We start from the raw sequence: 22,019 nt of genomic DNA on the forward strand, positions 1-22,019 counted from the left end.
GCCTTCATGCAAAAAGTTAACGTTGTGACGAACGAACGAACAAACAAACAAACTAACGGACAGTTTAAAACTAATATGCCTCCCTTTCGGGGCATAAAAAAAGGATGAGTTATTGTCATCACTTGATCGGCATCGGCGTCAGCATTGCCTGGTTAAGTTTTATGTTTAGGTCAGCTTTTCTCCTAAACTATCAAAGCTATTGCTTTCAAACTTGCAACATTTGTTCTTCATCATTAGCTGACTCTATACAGCAAGAAATATAACTTCATCCTGCTTTTTGCAAGCTTTATGGCCCCTTTTGGACTTAGAAGGTATCAGATTTCTTGGTTAAGTTTTATGTTTAGGTCAACTTTTCTCCTAAACTATTAAAGCTATTGCTTTGAAACTTGCAACACTTGTTCACCATCAAAAGCCAACTTTGTACAGCAAGAAACATAACTCCATCTTCCTTTCTGCAAAAATTATAGCCCCTTTTGGACTTAGAAAATCAGATTTTTGGTTAAGTTTTATGTTTAGGTCAGCTTTTCTCCTAAACTATCAAAGCTATTGCTTTAAAACTTGCAACATCTGTTCCTCATCATTAGTTGACTCTATACAGCAAGAAATATAACTTCATCCTGCTTTTTGCAAGAATTATGGCCCCTTTTGGACTTAGAAAATCAGATATTTTTGGTTAAGTTTTGTGTTTAGGTCAGCTTTTTTCCTAAGCTATCAAAGCTATTGCTTTACAGTGATTTTTTTTTTGCACCGATTTGACTCCGAAATTCGGCGTCTTCCCAACTGACAAAAATGGTCAAATTCCCCAAAAAATGCTTAAAAATTCCCAAAAACGAGATGATTTTTCCCAATAAGATTGATTTCTTGTGAAAGTTGAACTAAAACGATGCAAATAATCATAAAAATTCTGACTCTAATTATGGTTTATTCGCAGAATTTTGTTGCCAACTCGAAGCGCGTTGTTTACATAAAGCAGGTCACGGCATAGTACGGCATTTAGTATGACTTTCATCACAGTCGCTAACTGTTTTTTCATGCGTCAAAATGAGTCGGAAAAAAATTGTTAGAAACTTACGTAAATTATCGAAAAATGTCGCATAATTCCAAGTATTATAATAAGAAAATTAAACTTAAACACGCCATCGGTACTCCGGACATTCGAACATCTTTTGGTAAAGTTAAAGAGAAATTAAATTCAAATCAAACGTCAGAAAATCAAAGTGATCTGTCCAAGAAATCTGAGTCCCCACAAAATGACCCTCAGAAATCAACAGAAGCTATCTGAGCCATCAGATCCTGTGACATTAGAAAATAACCTGTCTGTCCTGTCTGTTCAACCTCAGTGTACCTCAGTGTACATTTGAATGAAATAAATTTACCTTAAAATAAAACTTTTCAAAATTATTTCTTTATTAAGGTTTGTTAATTCTTCCCAATTTTGAAGTTTATCGCGCTAAAAATTCCTAACTGAAAAGGCATGGGCTGTTGCCAAAAAAAGTAAAAAAATCACTGCTTTAAAACTTGCAACACTTGCTCATCATTAAAAGCTGACACTGTACTGCAAGAAATATAACTCCATCCTGCTTTTTGTAAGAATTATGGCCCCTTTTGAACTTAGAAAATATCAGATTTTTTGGTTAAGTTTTGTGTGTAAGTCAACTTTTCTCCTTTACAGTCAAAGCTATTGCTTTAAAACTTGGAGCATTTAGGTGCTAACACTGCACAGCAAGTACCATAACTCTGCACAGTTTTTGCAAGAATTATGGCCCCTTTTGGACTTAGAAAATCATGGGTAGGTCAATATTTCTATTATACAGAGACAAAAAAAAATCAGATGAGCGTCTGCACCCACAAGACGGTGCTCTTGTTTTTGTGTGAAGCACCTAAACCTTTAGCTTGCGGGCAGCAGGTGGTTTTGCCTTTGCAACCATTGCAGACCAAGATCAGTCTGCATATCCTTTCGCTATTCATCCACTAATTTTTCAGTGAACACCCCTTTAAATAATAAGTGGTACTATTCAAATTGAATTATGGACCACTCCATTCTAGAAATTTAGAAGGGAAAACGGTTAATAAATGTGGGTACAATAAAATCATTTTATTTATTTTGTATTTGGTGATTATGGCCAAAACAGCTATTTCATGGGGATATGAATTCAAGGATTTCACTTTTGAGCATAAAATGAAAGGGAGTTTTACTTGTTAGTTCACTAATTATTTAAGTTTGTGCATTGACTAAACCACAAAATGCACGCAAATTAGTCCCTGATGAATATTAACCCTTACCCTGCTAAATTTTTATAATGAACTGTTAAAAGGGGTGATTACCAAAAAGATACTGACTGAATGGGGAACATTGCAGATCTTGATCAAACTGCACACACTGGTCGAAAAGGTAGAATCAATCATGTTCAGCATGTAATTGGCAAATGATTTTACAGAATATAAAAGTAACAAGAGCTGTCACAGTGACAAATATCCCCCCCAACGCACACCCTTGACCTTGGAGCGAAGGGTCTGGGTTTTGCGCATGACACAACGTCTTATTATGGTAAACATTTATGCCAAATTATTTCAAAATCCTTCACGGATGGCAGAAACGGACAGGACATGAAACAGACCAAGTTAACCATTGACCTCTAAATGTGATCTTGACCTTGGAGCTAGGGGTCTGGGTCTTATGCAAAACACATCGTCTCATTATAGGGAACATTTATTCCAAGTTATTTCAAATTTCCTTCATGGATGGACCAGACACAAAACAGACCCAGTTTTAACCTTTGACATCTAAGTGTGACCTTGACCTTGGAGCTAGTGGTCAGAGTCTTGCGCATGACACGTCATCTCATTATGTTGAACATTTATGATCAGTTATTTCAAAATCCCTTTATGGATGGCATAGTTATGGACCAGACACAAAACAGACCCAGTTTTAACCTTTGACGTCTAAGTGTGACCTTGACCTTAGAGCTAGTGGTCAGAGTCTTGCGCATGACATGTCATCTCATTATGTTGAACATTTATGCAAAGTTATTTCAAAATCCGTTTATGGATGGCATAGTTACATTCAATGTCTTGAATGCAGCTCAAACCCATATCGTTGAGGGGCAAGTGATTCGAAGTCAGAAACCTTACCACGTGTTTGGGCTTTGGAGGAAAAATATATTAAATAACTAGACTTGTGTTCTCATGACTGTACAAAATTAAATAAAGCTGAAACTAGTAGTTGCTTTTGTAGAAAGCCCTAACCCAGCACATAGTAATAGGAAAGAAGTCAGTAGGGGACAGGAGTGAAAGTCAAAGAGACACTGATGGTTGGCTGCTATGTTCTGGCCCATGACCTTGACCTTTGACTAAGTGACCCAAAATTCAATAGAACATTCAACATTCTAGATCAAGTGGTTCTCAAGTCACTGATTGGGAAGTGTTTTTAATGTTAAGGCCTGTGACCTTGACCTTTACAGAAATGACCCCCAAAAAGATAAGGATCATCCACTCTGTAAGTCCTATCATCCCATGACGTTTGAAAGTTCTTGAAAGGTCTCAATTTATTTATCGGAAACCGTTTTCAATGTTTGGGTCCCTGTGACCTTGGACCCAAAAGACAATAAGGGTTATCTACTCTACATGCCCAATCATCCTATGAAATTTCAACATTCTGGGTCAAATGATTCTCAAGTTATTGATCAGAAACTGTTTTCCATGTTCAGGCCCCTGTGACCTTGACCTTTGATCTATTAGCCCTAAAAATTATCTGGGTCATCTACTCTGTAAGCCCTACCATCCTAAGAAGTTTGAAGGTCTAGGTCAAATGGTTCTCGTTATTTCAAAAATGAAGTGTGATGGATGGCCCCTGTGACCTTGACCTTTGATCAAGTGACCCAAAAATCAACAGGGGTCATCTACTCTGCATGGCCAATCATCCTATGAAGTTTCAACATTCTGGGTATTAAAGTTGTAAAACACGAAATGCACCCCTTGATGCATTCAGTAATTGCACAAGGAACAGAAATTATTTGCTCTCTGTACACAAAGTTTCTACTGTTCTGGTTCAATGTGACCTTGACCTTTGACCTACTGACCTCAAAATCAGGAGGGGTCATCTGCTTGTCATGATCAACCTCCCTATTTAGTTTTGTGATCCTATGCCCAAGCGTTCTCAAGTTATCGTATGGAAACGGTTTAACTGTTCCAGGTCAATGTGACCTTGACCTTTGGTCCACTGAACTAAAAATCTATAGGGGTCATCTACTGGCAATGACCACTCTCCCTATCAAGTGTTGTGATCCTAGGCCCAAGCATTCTCAAGTAATCGTCTGGAAACGGTTTAACTGTTCCGGGTCACTGTAACCTTGACCTTTGTCCTAATGACTTCAAAATCGTTAGGGGTCATCTGCTGGTCATGACTAACCTCCCTATCAATTTTCATGATCCTAGGTCCAAGCTTTCTTGAGTTATCCTCCTGAAACTGTTTAACTGTTCCAGGTCACTGTGACCTTAACCTTTGACATACTGATCTCAAAATCAATAGGGGTCATCTGCTTGTGATGATCAACCTCCCTATCAACTGTCATAATCCTAGGTCCAAGCATTCTTGAGTTATTGGTCTATGAAGGGGGGCATAATAAGGGTCATCTACTCTGCATATACAATCATCCTATGAAATTTCAACATTCTGGGTCAAGTGGTTCTCAAGTAATTGATTGGGAAAGGTTTTCAATGTTCAGACCCCTGTGACCTTGACCTTTAACAGAGTGACCCCAAAATTAGCAAGGGTCATCTTCTCTGCATGACCAATCATCCTATTAAGTTTCAACATTCTGGGTCAAGTTGTTCTCAAGTTATTATCGGAAATGGTTTTCCATGTTCACGCCCCTGTGACCTTGACCTTTGACAGAGCGACCCCAAAATCAATAGGGGTCATCTACCCTGCATGTTCAATTATCCTATGAAGTTTCAACATTCTGGGTCAAGTGGTACTCAAGTTATTGATCGAAAATTGTTTTCAATGATCAGACCCCTGTGACCTTGATCTCTGAAGGAGTGGCCCCGAAAAACAATAGGGGTCGTCTACTCCAACAGCCCTGCCACCCTATGAAGTTTGAAGGTTCTAGGTCAAATGGTTCTCCAAATATTGATGGGAAATGAAGTGTGATGGGCGGACAGGACAAAAACAATATGTCTTTTTTTTGCTAATATATATACCTTGGTCCTGATGCGAACATGATCATATGGTTTGTATTCTGGAGGGGTGTGGTCTTCTGGTTCCAGTAGGAAAGAATTTACGTAGCCGATTACTACACTTGGCCCTCCTATAAATATAGAGGCATACATCCATCGTTTCGTTGAAGCAACTGAAATAGAGGAATTACTGACATCAAACAATTATTCTAAAATTACAAAATACCTGTCACTGGCATGAAGAAGTTATGCCGTAATATACTGTGAAAATCATTTTTATTTGTGGAGTAGTAATTTCCAAAGATTTAAGGCTTCGTCAATCCATGAACAAGAGTGGCAGACTGTCAAAAAATACGCCCGTCATCGAGTCTGGCCTAATTCAAGGGCCATAATCCAAAAGTGCCTGGGGCGATTTGGGCAGTTATCAAACTTGGCCGAGATATTTTGCCCACAAACATTGTCAGCAAGTTTGGTTAAGATCGGATGGAAACTCTTTGACTTAGAGGGCGGACAAGTCTAAATTTGCAGATTTTGAGTAATTCAAGGGCAGTAACTCAAGAGTGCCTAAAGCGATTTTGTTGGTTATTTAAATTGGCCGAGATATTATGCCCACAAATATTCTCACTAAAATAAGTGAAGATCGGATGAAAACTGTTTGACTTAGAGAGCGGACATGCTTTTGGATGCCGCTCACCCGCCCGCCAAGGGTGTTCAAATAATACGCCCCACTCTTCCAGAAATGGGTGTATAAAAATAAATCACAGTAACAGAAACATAAGAAATTATTTTTTTCAATTCACAAAATCTGCAAATTTATCTTTTTCATTAAGATATGGTCACAAATGTGGCCTCTAAAGTGTTAACTAGCTATTCCTTTGATTTGACCCTGTGACCTAGTTTTTGACCAGACATGACCAAGATTCGAACTTGACCTAAAGATCATCAAGTTTAACAGTCTGACTAAGTTTCATGAAGATACAGTCATAAATGTGGCCTCTAGAGTGTTAACAAGCTTTTCCTTTGATTTGACATAGTGACCTAGTTTTTGACCCCACCTGACCCAGATTTAAACTTGAACTAAACATCATCAAGATTAACATTCTGCCCAAGGTTCATTAAGATATGGTCATAAATGTGGCCTCTAAAGTGTTAACTAGCTTTTCCTTTGATTTGACAAGGTGACCTAGTTTTTGACCCGACATGACCCAGATTCAAACTTGTCCTAAAGATCATCAAGTTTAACATTCTGACTAAGTTTCATGAAGATAAATATGGCCTCTAGTGTTAACAAACTTTTCCTTTTTGATTTGACCTGGTGACCTAGTTTCTGATCCCACCTAACCAAGATTTGAACCTGAGCTCATCAAGATTAACATTTTGACCAAGTTTCATTAAGATATGGTCATAAATGTGGCCTCTACAGTGTAAACTAGCTTTTCCTTTGATTTGACCGGGTGACCTAGTTTTTGATCCTACATGACCCAGATTCAAACTGGACCTTAAGATAATCAATATTAACATTCTGACTAAGTTTCATGAAGATACAGTCATAAATGCGGCCTCTACGGTGTTAACAAGCTTTTCCTTTGATTAGCATTCTGACCAAGTTTCATTAAGATTGGGCCAAAAATGTGACCTCTAGTGTTAACAAGCTTTTCCGTTGACACCCATACACATTTAACCCTTTGTCATGAATTTGCAGAATATATTTTAAATAAAGTATTTGTTTTCTCAGAAACTATATTCGAAGTGATTGCAAAGTATTTGCATCAGACTTTTGCAAACAGTCTGCAAAATGTATCACACTGATTGTGTGTGTCAGTGTTTGCGTTTATTTACCCTCGCCACCGGGTATTCCCATATGGGCGAGCATATATATATATCACACTGAAGCAAAGGGTTTGCAAATAAACACTTAGATAAATTACAGACTGCAAAGGTTTTGCAAACAAATACTTTATTAAATTAGCAGACAGCAAAAGCATCTGCAAACAAACATTTAGCTCATTTAGTTAGCAAAGGTATTGCAAATAAACACTTTGTACACAAATCAAAAAGCAAAGCATTTGCAAATAGTTAACATAGATGAAGCTTTCCTGGTAGACTCTAGGTACAGGAAGTAATTAACCATCTGTTTTCTGATTGGTCTATATTCAAATGGCAGGAATTTTGAAAACGTTGTGAGGAAATGTTTACACATCAGTTAGTAGAAATATTTTGGTGACGCAAACTTGTGTTAAACGGATCATTATATTCTAATTATTTTTTCTGGATATAAACTTTGTTGAATAAGGATAATGCAATACCAAGTTATTAAGCAATAAGACTTCCAAGAACCAGAGAATATTGCAGCATGTGGAAAGGTAATTGATGTTAATCAATGATAGTTATTATAAAACACTTTTTACAGAAGCAATTCTTGAAACTTACATTATTACATGATTTTAGTTATTGTTACTGAATGATCACTGCAATGATTGACTTTTAATAGTTATTTAAACTGCAAATGGTTTTGTGACTTTACATGTTTTTCAGATATTATACAAAGTCCTTTTCTTTGAACCTCAGAAATTCATTTTTGCTATTTGTAACGTATTTGCAAATACTTTGCATATTATTTGCATATAAGTTGCAAATACTTTGCTATCACTTTGTGATGTGTTTGCCAAAGTTTCAGCTGCGAATTGTAAATTGTTTGCGAAGTATTTGCATTCTGTGTGCGTAGTGTATATTTGCAAAAGCTTTGCAGAATAGTTGCACGTTTCGTTCCATTTCTACTCGTCTGTGGAATATATTCAGCAATCATGTGCTGCAACTGTTCTGCAAAGGTTATGGCAAATAATTGGCAAAGATAAAAAGTATAATTCTACAAAGGCCCTGTTTTTGCATGGGATTTGACCTGGTGACCTACTTTTTGACCCCAGATGACCCAATATATAACTCGTCCAAGATTTTATTGAGGGTAACACTCTGACAAGTTTCATTAAGATCGGGCCAAAATTGTGACCTCTAGAGTGTTAACAAGCTTTTCCTTTGATTTGACCTGGTGGCCTAGTTTTTGACCCCAGATGACCCAATATCGAACTCGTCCAAGATTTTATTGAGGGTAACATTCTGACCAAGTTTCATTAAGACTGGGCCAAAAATGTGACCTCTAGAGTGTTAACAGTCAAATTGTTGACAACAGACTGACGGACAGACGAAGGACACAGGGCGATCACAAAAGCTCACCTTTGAGCACTTTGTGTATTGACATGGATACCCCAACATGCTGCGCAATTCATATATCAAGGTTCTTCACCCATGATATTTTAAAACCATTCCTTCAAAGAGTGTGAGGAGTTTAACACATAAAATTTCTTCTCCATACCCTGTATAGTGAAATTAACAAATGGCCATAATACTGATCAAAATGGTAACAGCCTACAGTTTTTTGGTCATATTCAGATAAGGTTATATTTCTGAGCAACTTTAAATCCATTCCTTAAAAAAGTGTATTTCAGGGGTTGAACACTACAAATTTCTTTACTATGGCCTATTTGTGAAATTAAGAAAGGGCAATAATTCTAGAAAACAAAATGGCCGAGATGGCCCTAGGTCGCTCACAAGAGTAAGACGCCATAACAGTGTAAACATGTTTGGCCTACTGTAGTGACCATGTTTTTGACATCACATGACCCAGTTTTAACTTCATCCACGTTTTCAAGGAGATAAACATTCTGACCAAGTTTCAGGAAGATTGGAGCAAAAATGTCGCCTCTAAGAACTACACGTGTAAACAAGATTTTTCTTCGATTTGGCCTAGTGACCTAGTTTTTAACCCATCCGGAACAAATTTTTAACCTGTTCAAAGTTTCGTAAAGATTGGAGCAAAAAAGTGGCCTCTAGAGTATAAACAAGCTTTTCCTTTGATTTTACCAAATGACCTAGTTTTTCACCCTTCATGAACTAGATTTGAAATCATATAAGATTTCATGATACAAAACATTCTGACCAAGTTTTATGAACATTAAATCTAAAATGTGGTTCCTAGAGTGTAAACAAGCGTTTTCTTTGATTTGACCTGGTGACCTAGTTTTTGACCCTACATGACCCAGATAAAAACTCATCCGGGAGTTCATGGAGCTGAACATTCTCAAAATTTCTGACTAAGTTTCATGCACATCAGGTGAAAAATGCAGCCCCTATTGCATACACATTGCGACAATGTTTTTCTTTGATTTGACGGGTGACCTAGTTTTTTGAACCAAGATGACCCATATTCAAACTTTACCTAGATTTAATCAGGACAAACATTCTGATCAATTCTCATGAGTTTCAAACTTAAAATGTGGTTTCTTAGAGTGTTAACAAGAATTAAGATTTTCCTTTGATCTGGCCTAGAGACCTAGTTTTTGACCCCACATGACCAAGATTCGAACTGGCCTAAAGATCATCAAAATAAACATTTTGACCAAATTTCATGAAGACAGGGTCATAAATGTGGCCTCTAGAGTGGTAAAAAACTTTCCCTTTAATTTGACTGGTCAACCTAGTTTTTGACCTATCATGACCCAGATATGAACTTGGCCTATAGGTCATCAAGATGAGCATTCTGACCAAGATTCAGGAAGATGGGGCCATAAATGTGGCCTCTAGAGTGTTAACAGGTTTTAACTTTGATTTGACCATGCGACCTAGTTTGTGACCCCACATGACCTTGATTCAAATACGCCTGAAGATCATCAAGATAAACATTCTGACCAAGTCTCATGAAGATAGGGTCATAAATGTGGCCTCTAGTCCTTTGATCTGGCCTACAGACCAAGTACTTGACCACACATGACCCAGTTTCAAAATTGACCTGGAGATCATCAAGACAAACATTCTGAGCAAGCTTCATAAAGATTGGGTTGTAACTGTGGTCTCTAGAGTGTACCGGTATACAAGGCAAATGTTGAAAAACGTGGCACAACAGCAGACACCAGACAACAAGAGATCACAGAGTGATCTTGGTGCCCACCACTGAGTCATTTTTGAATGTTCCAAATTTCAAGACTACATGTAGCTCAAAATCCTAAAAGCAGAAGTAGGTAACTATTAAAGTCAGAATCCAGGTCATCACAGTCCTTGGATCCAGTGACCTCTAATACCAATTGGTAATTCTGGCTACATACAAGGTACTTACATACCAAATATCAAAGAGATTGGTCAATATATGAATGTGCTATGAGCAAAGCACAAATATGTCACTAGGTCAAAATCAAGGTCAAAGTTCATTTCGGTACAGAAACCTGTGCATGTGGTCCAAATTTGAAATCTGTAGCTTGAGAAATGTGGAAGTAGGTCACTATATCAATTTCAAGGTCAAAGTTCATTTCGGTACACAAAACTATATGCATATGCTTCAAATTTGAAGGCTGAAGCTTGAGAAATGTGAAAGTAGGTACTAGGTAAAAATCAAGGTCAAATTTTAATTCACAACACAAAACTATGCATGTGGTCCAAATTTCAAGCCTGTACCTTGTGAAATGTGAAAGTAGGTCATTAGGTCATTCTCAAGGTCAAAGTTCATTTCGGAACATAAAACTGTGCATGTGGTCCAAATTTGAAGGCTGTAGCATGAGAAATGTAGGTCACTAGGTAAAAAGCAAGGTAAAATTTTATTTCGGAACATAAAACTATGCATGTAGTCCAAACTTGAAGCCTGTACCTTCAAAAATGTGAATGTAGGCCACTAGGTAATGTCAAGATCAATGTTTATTTTGGTACACAAACCTACATGTATGCATGTGGTCAAATTTGAAGGCTGTAGCTACAGAAATATGAAAGTAGGTCACTAGGTCAAGATCAAGGTCAACTCATGTCAAGGTTCATCTAGCCACTCAAAACTATATATGTGGTCCAAACTCGAATGTTGTAGGTTAAAAACAAAAAAGTATGTCACTAGATCAAAATAAGTGACCTTGACCCTAAACAAGAGCGATGACACCATTCGTCACCTAGCAACGCAACAAAGTCGTAACTTATATTAAATTTATAATTAGTTACGACTTTGTTGCGTTGAGGTGATGCATTAATGAGTTATATGCATTTTTTTTCTTTTTACAGAAACAGAGAATGCACATATATAATTACTTATATTATAACTAATAATTAAACCCATACCCTAAACAAGAGAGATGACACCATTAATGAGTTACTGTATATGCAATTATTATTTTTTTCTTATAATGGGAACAAAGAACGCACATATAATTACTTATATTATAACTAACTAGAGATGCTTTTGAGAAAAGCCCATGTCTCCCATAACTGCCTAATCATCTAAATAATAAGTCAGTCTTTATATACTGTTTACTGAATCCACATGTGCATGCGCTTTCTTGACACCAATAAGACCGCTATACTACTAGTAGTATGGGGTCGGTTTGGAGGTAAAACTACACAAGAAATCTGTGTGGTTTTGGTAATTCAAGGGCCATAATTCCGAAGTGCCTAGGCCGATTTGGCTCGTTATCGAACCTGGCCAAGCACTTATTGGCAGACATATTTTGTTGAAGTTTGGTGAAGATCGGATGAGAAATGTTCGACTTAGAGTGTGGACAAGCTTTGTGACAGATAGACAGACAGACAGACAGACTGGAGTAAATCAATATGTGTCCCACACCACTGTGTGGTGGGAGACATAATAATTAAACCCAGAAATTTGAGTACTAAACAAATTAATCAATCTACTAGGGTAGTCTATTCCCTACTGAGGTGTACGGCAATAGGAAAATAATGAACAACTTGAATCATTATCTCATTAGTTGTCTGCAGACTTTATGACCCTTCTAGAGGTAAGGCCATAAAAAACCAATTAACTACTTAGAGGGCCACTGGATATAAAATTATATTAGAAATAAACAAGAGCTGTCAGTGGACAGTGCTCTCGACTATTCTCAGTGCTTGATAGTATAATATAAGCTATGAGTAAACTATAACATTACAATAAGCATATTCTAAGTGGAAAAGGGGCCATAATTCAGTCAAAATGCTTGATAGAGTTCCCTCCTCCTTTTTACAGACTAGGGTCATGATGGTAAACAAGTATGCAAAATATGAAAGCAATATCTCAATGGACTTTGAAAATATTTGGGGTGGTACGCAAACTTTAACATTTATTCTAAGTCGAAAAGGGGCCATAATTCAGTCAAAATGCTTGATAGAGTTCCCTCCTCCTTTCTACAGACAGGGGTCATGATGGTAAACAAGTATGCAAAATATGAAAGCAATATCTCAATGGACTTTGAAAATATTTGGGGTGGTACGCAATCAAGGTCCTTCATCTATGAAAATTAATGTGCTCCTTACATCCTGTAGAAATAGTACCTAAGTTTTTCTAATCATAGGTTTGGAGATAAAAAGCTTTGAAATGAAGGCAAGTGACCATATATTTCTCAAAAATAGATATATATACAATATTTTAACCAGAAGTGTAGAGTTATGAGCATTTAATATTTCCATGTAAAAGTAAATTTTGTGATCAAGGAAATGTAACTCTTCTTGAACATGGAGAGCAGAAACATCAAAGGGACATAATAGTATTACAGTGAATATCTTTTAATTGGGTGCATTTGATTTAACATTCATTTGTGATCAGGATTGCTAAATTATGATCTGTGATACTGTGTGCTAAAAATTTAGAACATCTGTAACAGTCTGTAAACAGCAAAAATATGCTGTAGCAGAATGCAACTATTTTTAAAGCTCTAACCGGGACTCGAACATAGGACCTCTCATACCTAATGCAGACACTCTACCACTTCCCTATGACAGCAGTAGCTAATAGCTACGCAATTTAGGGGCACCTATTACATTATGTGAACTGGAACAATTTTGTGAACAATAACATCATAATCCGTGAACTCCGGATTATTGGAGTATTCGCTTTGTTACCTAACAGCAATTTCCTTTTAAAGAGAAAATATAATCTAATGCTGCCAACGTTTAAATAGGTCAAAACTGCCCAAATTTCTTTGTGTTGTTCAGAGTATGAACTTACTAACTGGTAGTACCAGTGAAATATAACTTACACTGAATCTTTTATATTTGCCCTTTTAGCAGCTGGTGAACGGCAAAGACGGTGAGCTTTGTCCAAATATAAGCAATTAGTTTACCAGTTTTGAGAAGATTTCAACTGATAGGAAATTACAGTTACAAACTAAACACCTTTCTGCAACACATGGAGTCATTAGCATTCTATGTCAATCAGTATTACGACTAAGATCGACTGCTAATTCACGCATTCCAAAGATTCATAGACAGAGTCCATTGTTTACCTTTTTAATCGAAACCGGTGCACTTGTAAAAACCACTTTATTTTGAAAAATCAGAGTATGCGAGGGCTATGGTACGGTTTTTACATCCTGAGTTAGCTATATATCAACATAACAAATGACTTCCTTATAAATGTCTGATATATGTATACTGAAAAAAAGGAATACATCAAACAAGAATTATCAAGTCAGTAGTTGTAGTTTTATATTTCCCCTCCATATCTGTTTTTTATTTATGAGCAAGTAACTGAACACAGTGACTGTCTTAATTATATTAAAAAGGTGTGCAACCCGGAAACTGCACCCTGCCCCTTTTTAGCAGCACCCTGACCTTTTTAGAGGTCTAGAAAAGTGCATATATAGGCACGAAACTTAAAGTACTATGCTGAATGTTCTCCTTAAATTCCTTGATTTCTTCTTAAAATCTGTGGAGAAGTAGTCACTTCTCCCTAAAATTTTGACCTAGGAACATCCCTTTTTACTGCAGTTATGGTTCTTTGATAGTTTTGCTTTAGAGAAAATAGAGAATAATTTTGCGTGTCCAACTTGTCACACAATATTGAAAGGATATGCTTGAAATTTTGAAAGGTCCCCAAGGAGTTCGTAATAAGCAGAGTCTACTGTACATATTTTCAGCTCATTTCAATTTCATTGTCTTTAAATTTTACGTATGCCACAGCCTTTGATTTACTTTTACTTTCTTTGCTAAATGATTTCTTTTTCCGTGTTAACTTTGTTAATTTCAGTTTAAATACCTAATACTCCTTTCTGGCTTTGAAAACACACCATTAATTCAGCAGCTGTCATTAAAGCCAAAAAAGTGTCCCAACCCTAACAGTACTGACTGTAAAGCTGAAAGTGACTTACTAAAGGCTATATTCTTAAATAAATTAATTGAAATGCACTGTTTTGACAAGTTACAGTTAGGATTACACTTTCCTTATTTTTGTCATTCCATGCACTTGACTTTTCCTTTCCTGAAATTTTCAGCTTATATGATACGAAAAAGTAGAAGGACTTGTACAAGAACATTGAGGTGAAATTTTATATGAAAAAGCTTGAATAATTTGTTGTAAATGATGTCTCTAAAACACTTTATTATTAATCCTGTTACAGTAAAGAAGTTAAAAAAAGCATGTTAGGGTTGGGACAAAAAAGCGTTAGGGTTGGGACAAAATTAAGGATGTCCTCGTAGTGGGTTTAGTAGAATCACAGCCATAACTGAAATATTAGTGCAAACAATAAGCTTTAAGGAACATGATGAGAAAAGACAGGTATGCAAGACTCATTAAAACAACATTCTCCATGCAAAGGAACAAGCTAACTGTTAAACCGTAAGGGTTGGGACAAAAAGCAAGCATAAAAGGATGCTTAATGTGCGATGACATGCAAATGTATGTAAAAACTGAAATGTTTGTATTAAAGTATATTGTATTAGCTATCAAAGTTCAAACAGAACATTTTATTTTCTAATATGTTAACTTACTTTGTTTTAACATATAAATATATGAGAAAGGTATAAATTAAGGTGTTTGGCTTCATTTTGGGTACTTTTCAAAACATGTTCAAAAAATTTTTTGAAACTAAATCTGAATATTTCAGTAGTTAACATTTATAGGTTTATGGTCAGCACATTGTATAAACATGGTAAATGTGTAAAACAGTTGATACAAAATATTTTCTAAATAAAATATTAAAACAAACAAAATTATGTCACACGAAAATAGCTATTTTTGGAGAAATTCTGTAACTTCAAATGTTCATAAATTTTTAACCGATTAACCAATTTGCCTGAAATTTGAAACATAGATGGTTTAAGACTGCCTTATCACAAAGGTCAACTGTTAATCTATATTTGAGCAAAGATTGTTCTTTCATAGGGGTGGGCGATATACCGCGGTAGACCGGTTATTGCGATGTTTTTTCCGACGATACGATATTGCGATATGATTTTCGAATACCGGTTATTTTATAACATTAAGTAACACTAGTTAACGTAAACCAAGAAGATTCACAAAAAAAAAATTGTTTTCTTGCCAGCACGATTCAACTTTGTTTTCATTTTTCTCCTTTCATTTCCGGTGCAGGTAGCAGACTGGTTTACAGGTATTTTACGGACCCAATTCCACATAATAAAACCAATAAGAAAATTTAGATAAATATAGTTTTGTATTTGTCAGCGACTCATTAGTAATTTTTCTATCAACTAGAATTTATTGTTCATACAGCAGCTATACCACTTTCCTCGTTTATAATCGGTGAATTGAGCAACCTGTGTTATATGATTGTATCCGTAAACCGAATGTAGTGCCGCACAATAAACTAAATAATATTTTGACGCAGTCTACTTTCGCTTTTGAATATCCGGTAATCTAGTCAAAACTTTTATTTTTTTGTTTACTGGTATTTTTATTTATTGAGAAGGTCGAGCAAACACTCGTGTTGTTGATACTAGTCATTTTACTCATTTTTAATTGAATAAATTTGAAAAAAAAAACAGTATGATTCGTCATGTTTTTGTTCATTAAATAACTGGTACAATATATCGCAGTATATTGCAATATCCACATACAATATTGCAATATATCGCAATACCAATTTTCGTGGCAATACCCACCCCTATTCTTTCATACCAACTTTTATTTTTTGCTTCACTAAAATGTACCCTTATTTGCTTTAGGCCTTATGTTGATTGCCAAATTTATACAGGGATCGAATTTAGCAGTCGCTAACTCGCAAATTCGAGTAAGAATAAAAAAATGCGAGTAGAATATCATGGCACTCGAACATTTTCGCGATCACTTTTGAAAATCGGGGAATTCGCTCAAACTGTCCTTTTCTCTTTAAAAACTCCTTTGGGGCAGTTAATTTACTGATAATCATGTGACTGCTTCTAGACGCTTGTCGCTTTATACAAAAGTAATTATTGGATATATAAGTAAACGTCAAAGCAATATTTGTTTTCATTTTGGTCTATAATTTGCAAAGTTCTGTGAAAATGGAGAGGAAAATAACGTGTTTCTTGGTGCAAAAAGGCCTGCGGAGACCGAAAATTCTAACAACACTACCAGTATGGGCAGTGACTTCAATGTCCAGCCAAATGTCCAAAGAATCATTGAGTACTTTGGTTCATATCATACTTTCAAAACCAGAAAGTCCCAAGCCTGTCCGGACCGTGAACTTTTATATGAAACCAAACAACAACAAAACAAACTTAATAAATTTAGCACGTAAACAGCTTTTAAATAATTGCTAGCGGAACCCATCATTTTGCTAGTGGAAAAAAATGGCACTAGCAAAAGTGGGAAAAAAAAGTTAAATTCGATCCCTGTTATATTAAAAATTGTATTAAGGCATACCTTGTAGCATTGCATATTCTGCACGCTGTGTCGATAATTGTTCCCTTGGAAAGCCTGGAACTATTTTTGGTTGTTAGGATGGTCTTAAGAACTGACAAGATTTCTCGAACTTAGTATACTTTTTGACAACGGTGGCAGCAGCCCAAAAACACTATTATCATTATAAACAAATGATCTTATAGAAAGTATTTCACGACAAACATTATTATCGTCGCGGGTCCTGTTTTGACGATGACCTATTTCCACGCCATCTTTGTTTTCCTTCCCAATCGCACAAGCAACATCGATAACATCACTTACTATATACACACTACTACAGTACACACGTATTTCTATCGCTTCTGAAAATTATGTGGAAAGTGAGGGATGCAAAGGTAAGAATTATCATACAGGGCACTCGTTTGGCCATTTTTGGGGCCGAATATGGGTACCATTCCCCTCCTAAAATAATCTGTTTTTTTTCCCCTTTCTCAGAAGAAAATTCCCCTGATGATAGGTTGTTTGACACAAATAGATTTGATTCTTTCTTTTAATATTATATAGTGCCTCTAAGGAAGATTACTGTTGCAATATAGTCACATCAGTTAGGAATAACTGAAAACAGTATTAATAAGTGTGAAAAATAGTTACATATACATGGCTTAAACTACCTTTTCGTCTTAAAATGTCAAAAAAATTCCCCTTCCTGAGGGTATGGGTACCTGTCCCCAAAAGTTGTCTAGTGCCCTGTCATATTTGATTATTATCCATTAGATTTTTACCTGTTTTAGCTAATGCAAAAAATTCTTAAAACTTCTAAAGCTATTTTCTTTGCAAAAATGAGCGTGGGAAAATCCATGACTTCCGTCTGCTACGCTCACTGTTTTGTTTATTTGGTCATGTGACAGTCATGTGATCAGCTAGTCTATTTTTGTATTTTTTTTTCACCATTGAGTATATGGTACGCATTATATCTGTTTAGTGCGTTGTATGTGAAATACTGTTAACTGAAATTTAATTGGATGTTTATGCCTGGTAGTTGCATGGTTAATGGTTGGGGATGAATTAGTTTAACTATCATTCTTTTATTTCAGGTTCCACAGAGGAAGTACAGATGTTATTCTCCAACCTCTAAGGTAACAGCCTTGGAGAAGGTCAGGCAGACAGGTGCTCCTATCAAAACCACAGCTAGGGAGTTTGGCATACCTGAGGCCTCTCTCAGACACATGCTCAGTGGCAGAGTTGATCCTGAAGCTACACATTCTGGACCACCACCAATGTTTTCCCAAGAGGAAGAGTGCCATTTTGTGGACCATCTGAAATTCATGTCAGAGTGTGGATATGGCTATAGCAGAGCAGAAGTTGTGGACATGGCAAGTGAATATGCTATATGCCTGGGCAAACGCGACAGTTAGCATCCGCTTTCCTTGAAGTGGTTCTGTTGGTTTATGTCACGTTGGCCAGAACTCAAAAGTATTGAAACCACGTGGTCTGGAAATTCAGAGGAATAAGGCAACCGCTGAAGACTGTGTGACAAAGTATTATAATATAGAACTTGGATCAATCTTGGACAAGTACAGCTATAAGAACCGACCTGAACGGATTTACAATGTCGATGAGAAGGGGTTGTCTACTTCCCACACCCCACCAGCAGTGGTTACAGGTCTTAATTTCAAACCTCAAGCTGTCACCTCTGCTTCTAGTATGATTGTGACTGTGACAGGCTGCGGTAATGCCCTGGGCTATAGTGTGCCACCTTTCTTCATATTTCCTGGTGCAAGGATGAGGCCGGATCTGTTGGACGGTGGAAGTGCAGGGACTGATGGGACTGTCACAGAATCTGGCTGGAGTAACAGCACAGTATTTAGAAGGTACACTGAACATCATTTGATGAAAATTAAAATACTTACCTGAACATTCTGTTGAAGACCCTGTTCTTGTACTCTATGATGGATACAAGTCTCACATTAATTTGAACCTGAATGACTGGGCCAAGACACAAAATTTGATACTGTTTATCCTCCCTGCACACACAAGTCGTGTTTTGCAGCCACTTGATGTTGGGTGTTTTGGACCATTTGAAAGAGTGTACAGTGCTGTGTATCACAAGTTCATGCGTGATCACTGTGGGTAGAGCATTACACGATACAATGTCTGTTCACTTGGATGCTCTGCTTATTCAAAGGCTCTGTTGGCTAGTAATTTACAGGCTTCATTCCGCAAAACTGGTATCTACCCTTACAACCCCAATGCTGTTGATCTATCCAACTTCAAGCCGTCTGAGGCCTTACAGCAGGAAACAACTCCAGAGATCTCAGACAGCCAGCATACTACATCAAAAGACCCTTCACAGTTTTTTTGTTCTAAGGCTGCTAAGATCACTTCAAAGAAACCTCCCACTAAGAAACGGCAGTATCTTAGTTCTGTTGTTAGTGGTAAGGCCATCACAGAAGAACCAATGATAGAACAGATTAAGGAGCACGAGAAAGCCAAAGCCAAGAAGCCCAAGTAACAAAAGTCAGAAAAGTAAATCTGAACCTCAGCCTGGACCATCTGGTACTGCAAGGCCAGTAACAACATCTGCTGACAGTGATGTCTCACTAGATGAGGAATCTGACACCAATCTGTGCTGTGTGTGTAACTTGTTTACCCCACAGGAGATCCGCCAGAGTACTTCACTTATATTTGTTAAGTGGTACAGTGCACAAAGTGTGGTCATTAGGTGCATTTAAGGTTCCCAGTGAGAGTTGTTAGAAGGGGGGATGAATTTTTATGTAAACACTGTACTACAGAAGAGTAAATGAACAGTAAATCAAGTTAACATAGTTAATCTACGTGTTTGTATAATTATGTTTTGGCTATGAGGTAAACAGAAATAAAATTTCGAAAACCCATTTATTTATGTGTTTACAAATTGCAGAGGCAGGTTGCAGATACTGGTGGATAAAGTAAGTATCCTTGTTCCAACACTGTGTTATAAAGATATAATTAGGCAGCCAATCAGAGGCGTCGTTTCAGGTCACTCTCCTGGGGGTTTTTTTGGCCGTTTTTATAGCCGTTATTCGGCTATATTTCCCAATGGCAAAAAGTATGTATTTTTCCCTAAGTGAGTGCAAAAATTCCCAATCTACATTCTGAAAAAAATTTCATCAAAATTGCACAAACATTGACCAAATTATGGACAATTTTGTAATGGCAGTATGTTAAAGAGGTTGTACAATGTGAAACAAGTGTATGAGAAAGTGCTTAAACACATCTTTACTATATCCTATGGGACTAAACATTTCCCAATTTGGAACATTTATGCGTCAAAATTCCCGATTTTGGGGGTATAGGCTATGTTCCCAAATTAGCTAGAAAAAACCCTGCTCTCAACAAATATGGCTGCTCTCATGCATGGTTGGATATGACAGCTCAATGAAAAATAAAAAGAAAATTTGGCTCGGTTGTACCATCTTTCTTTAGTTCAAGGTTTGTTAAATCTGAATAAGACATTTATTAATTGAAATTAGGTATTAGCATTGTAAGGTGACAAATAATTCCTTAAGGGCGTGGAAACTGGTCACTCGAGGATATCCTTCTGCGAATGTGTCACTTTATGTACCAGCACTTTATGTACCGCTTCGGACACCTTATGTACCACATATATATTATATAGTGGATGATCATTTTTGTTTTGATTTGATGAAAATGTTTTATTTTATGTTACTTGAACTGTTTTTTTACTAAATTCAAATGTTAATTGTCAGAATTAATAAGGTAAAATTATATGCACATAGAAATGTTAACAACATTCTAATTTCTATGGACTTAAGCTGATTAAATCAAAGTTGTTTTCATTATCACATACTGACAGCGCTACACAATGAGATATAATTACTATATATATATATATATATATAAGGTGGTACACTAAGTGTCAAAGTGGTACATAAAGTGACTGGTATATTTATAGGAAGTGTCTAGGGGTACGGATCCGTACCTCTAGAATCTGATTCTAGAGGTATGGATCCGTACCTCTAGACAAGCCTGTTAGGGGTTTTCTAGGGGTACGGACCTCCCTTTTCTAGAGATTTATAGTTATTTACATCTTAAATTTTGTTGAAAATGAAATAACAAATAAGTCTTTACCAGTCTTCACTTAAAACTTGGATCTAATTGGTTTACAGATACCAGCGTTCACCCGATTGTTTAACTTTTCTTTCAAAACCTAAATAACCGAGGAACTCCAAATGAATACACACAGTTCCTATCGATTAGATTGTTGTCAAATAAACTGTTGATAAAAGCTAGATTAATGAATGAATCTATTCCTTAAATGAATTCTATTTGAAATTCAGCAAAAATAAATAAATAAATTTGGCATGATAATATGCACCAATTTATGTTGTTATTTAACAAGGTATAATGACAATCGGCACGGAACTGATTGCTTAGTAATCAATTAAGCGAAAAGAAACTGTTTGTGAAAATGTCCCATGTATCTCGTCACGGCTACCAAATGTGTGAAAAACATACACTAAGGGTTAATTATCAATTTAAAATATTTTTCCCAACATAATTTATTTAACATTATTTTGTTTAATCTTTATATTTTTTCTGCCAGTTCGAATCCTCGTGATTTATTTGGTGTTCCTCGGTTATTTACGTTCCGAAAGAAAATGTAACAAATCGGATGAGCGTTGTTATCTGTAAACCATTTAGATCCAAGTTTAAGGTGAATTCTGATGAAATGTTATTTGTTCTTCCATTTAAAACAAAATTTGAAATGTAAATGACCCTTAATCTCTAGAAAAACGGAGGTCCGTACCCCTAGAATCAGATTCTAGAGGTACGGATCCGTACCCATTGACACTTCCATATTTATAAGGTGTCGCACCCTCCTTCTGCTGTCTGTTTCACACGGCTACTAAACGCTAGCGCCACCACCAAATTGTGGTGATAAGGAAAAGAGCTATCAACATTTCCGTGGTGCAGCTATCGCCCGTTTCTACTTGTAAACACGTGAGTAAAATTTATATTTTATCTTATATTTTTATTGATAGAACCTTTTTTCGAAAATCGGAGAATGTAGTTCCGTGTAATAACACTTTTACTACAGGTTGGCTGTAATTTCATTAAAATAATATGCAAATTGTGGTGTCAGGAGCTTTTCTTCCGAATCTGACAGTGGCACATTTTCATATCGGCCAGTATTCGAACA

At 36.4% G+C, this 22,019-nt stretch overlaps 1 protein-coding gene across 2 annotated transcripts in view; it reads right to left on the reverse strand.

The window, feature by feature from the left end:
- LOC123533894 (cytochrome c oxidase subunit 6A1, mitochondrial-like) overlaps positions 1-22,019 on the reverse strand; it is a 45,472-nt gene that overhangs the window by 20,539 nt on the left and 2,914 nt on the right. Inside the window, exon 2 of one of the 2 annotated variants that reach the window (XM_045315855.2) lies at positions 5,203-5,351. The exons of the other annotated variant lie outside the window; for it this stretch is intronic. Within the exon in view, the coding sequence (XP_045171790.1) occupies positions 5,203-5,351 (149 nt within the window). The remainder of the gene's footprint in view (positions 1-5,202; positions 5,352-22,019) is intronic. 2 annotated transcript variants of the gene reach the window in all.

Source organism: Mercenaria mercenaria, chromosome 12 (assembly GCF_021730395.1).
Source record: "Mercenaria mercenaria strain notata chromosome 12, MADL_Memer_1, whole genome shotgun sequence".
NCBI lineage: Eukaryota > Metazoa > Mollusca > Bivalvia > Venerida > Veneridae > Mercenaria > Mercenaria mercenaria.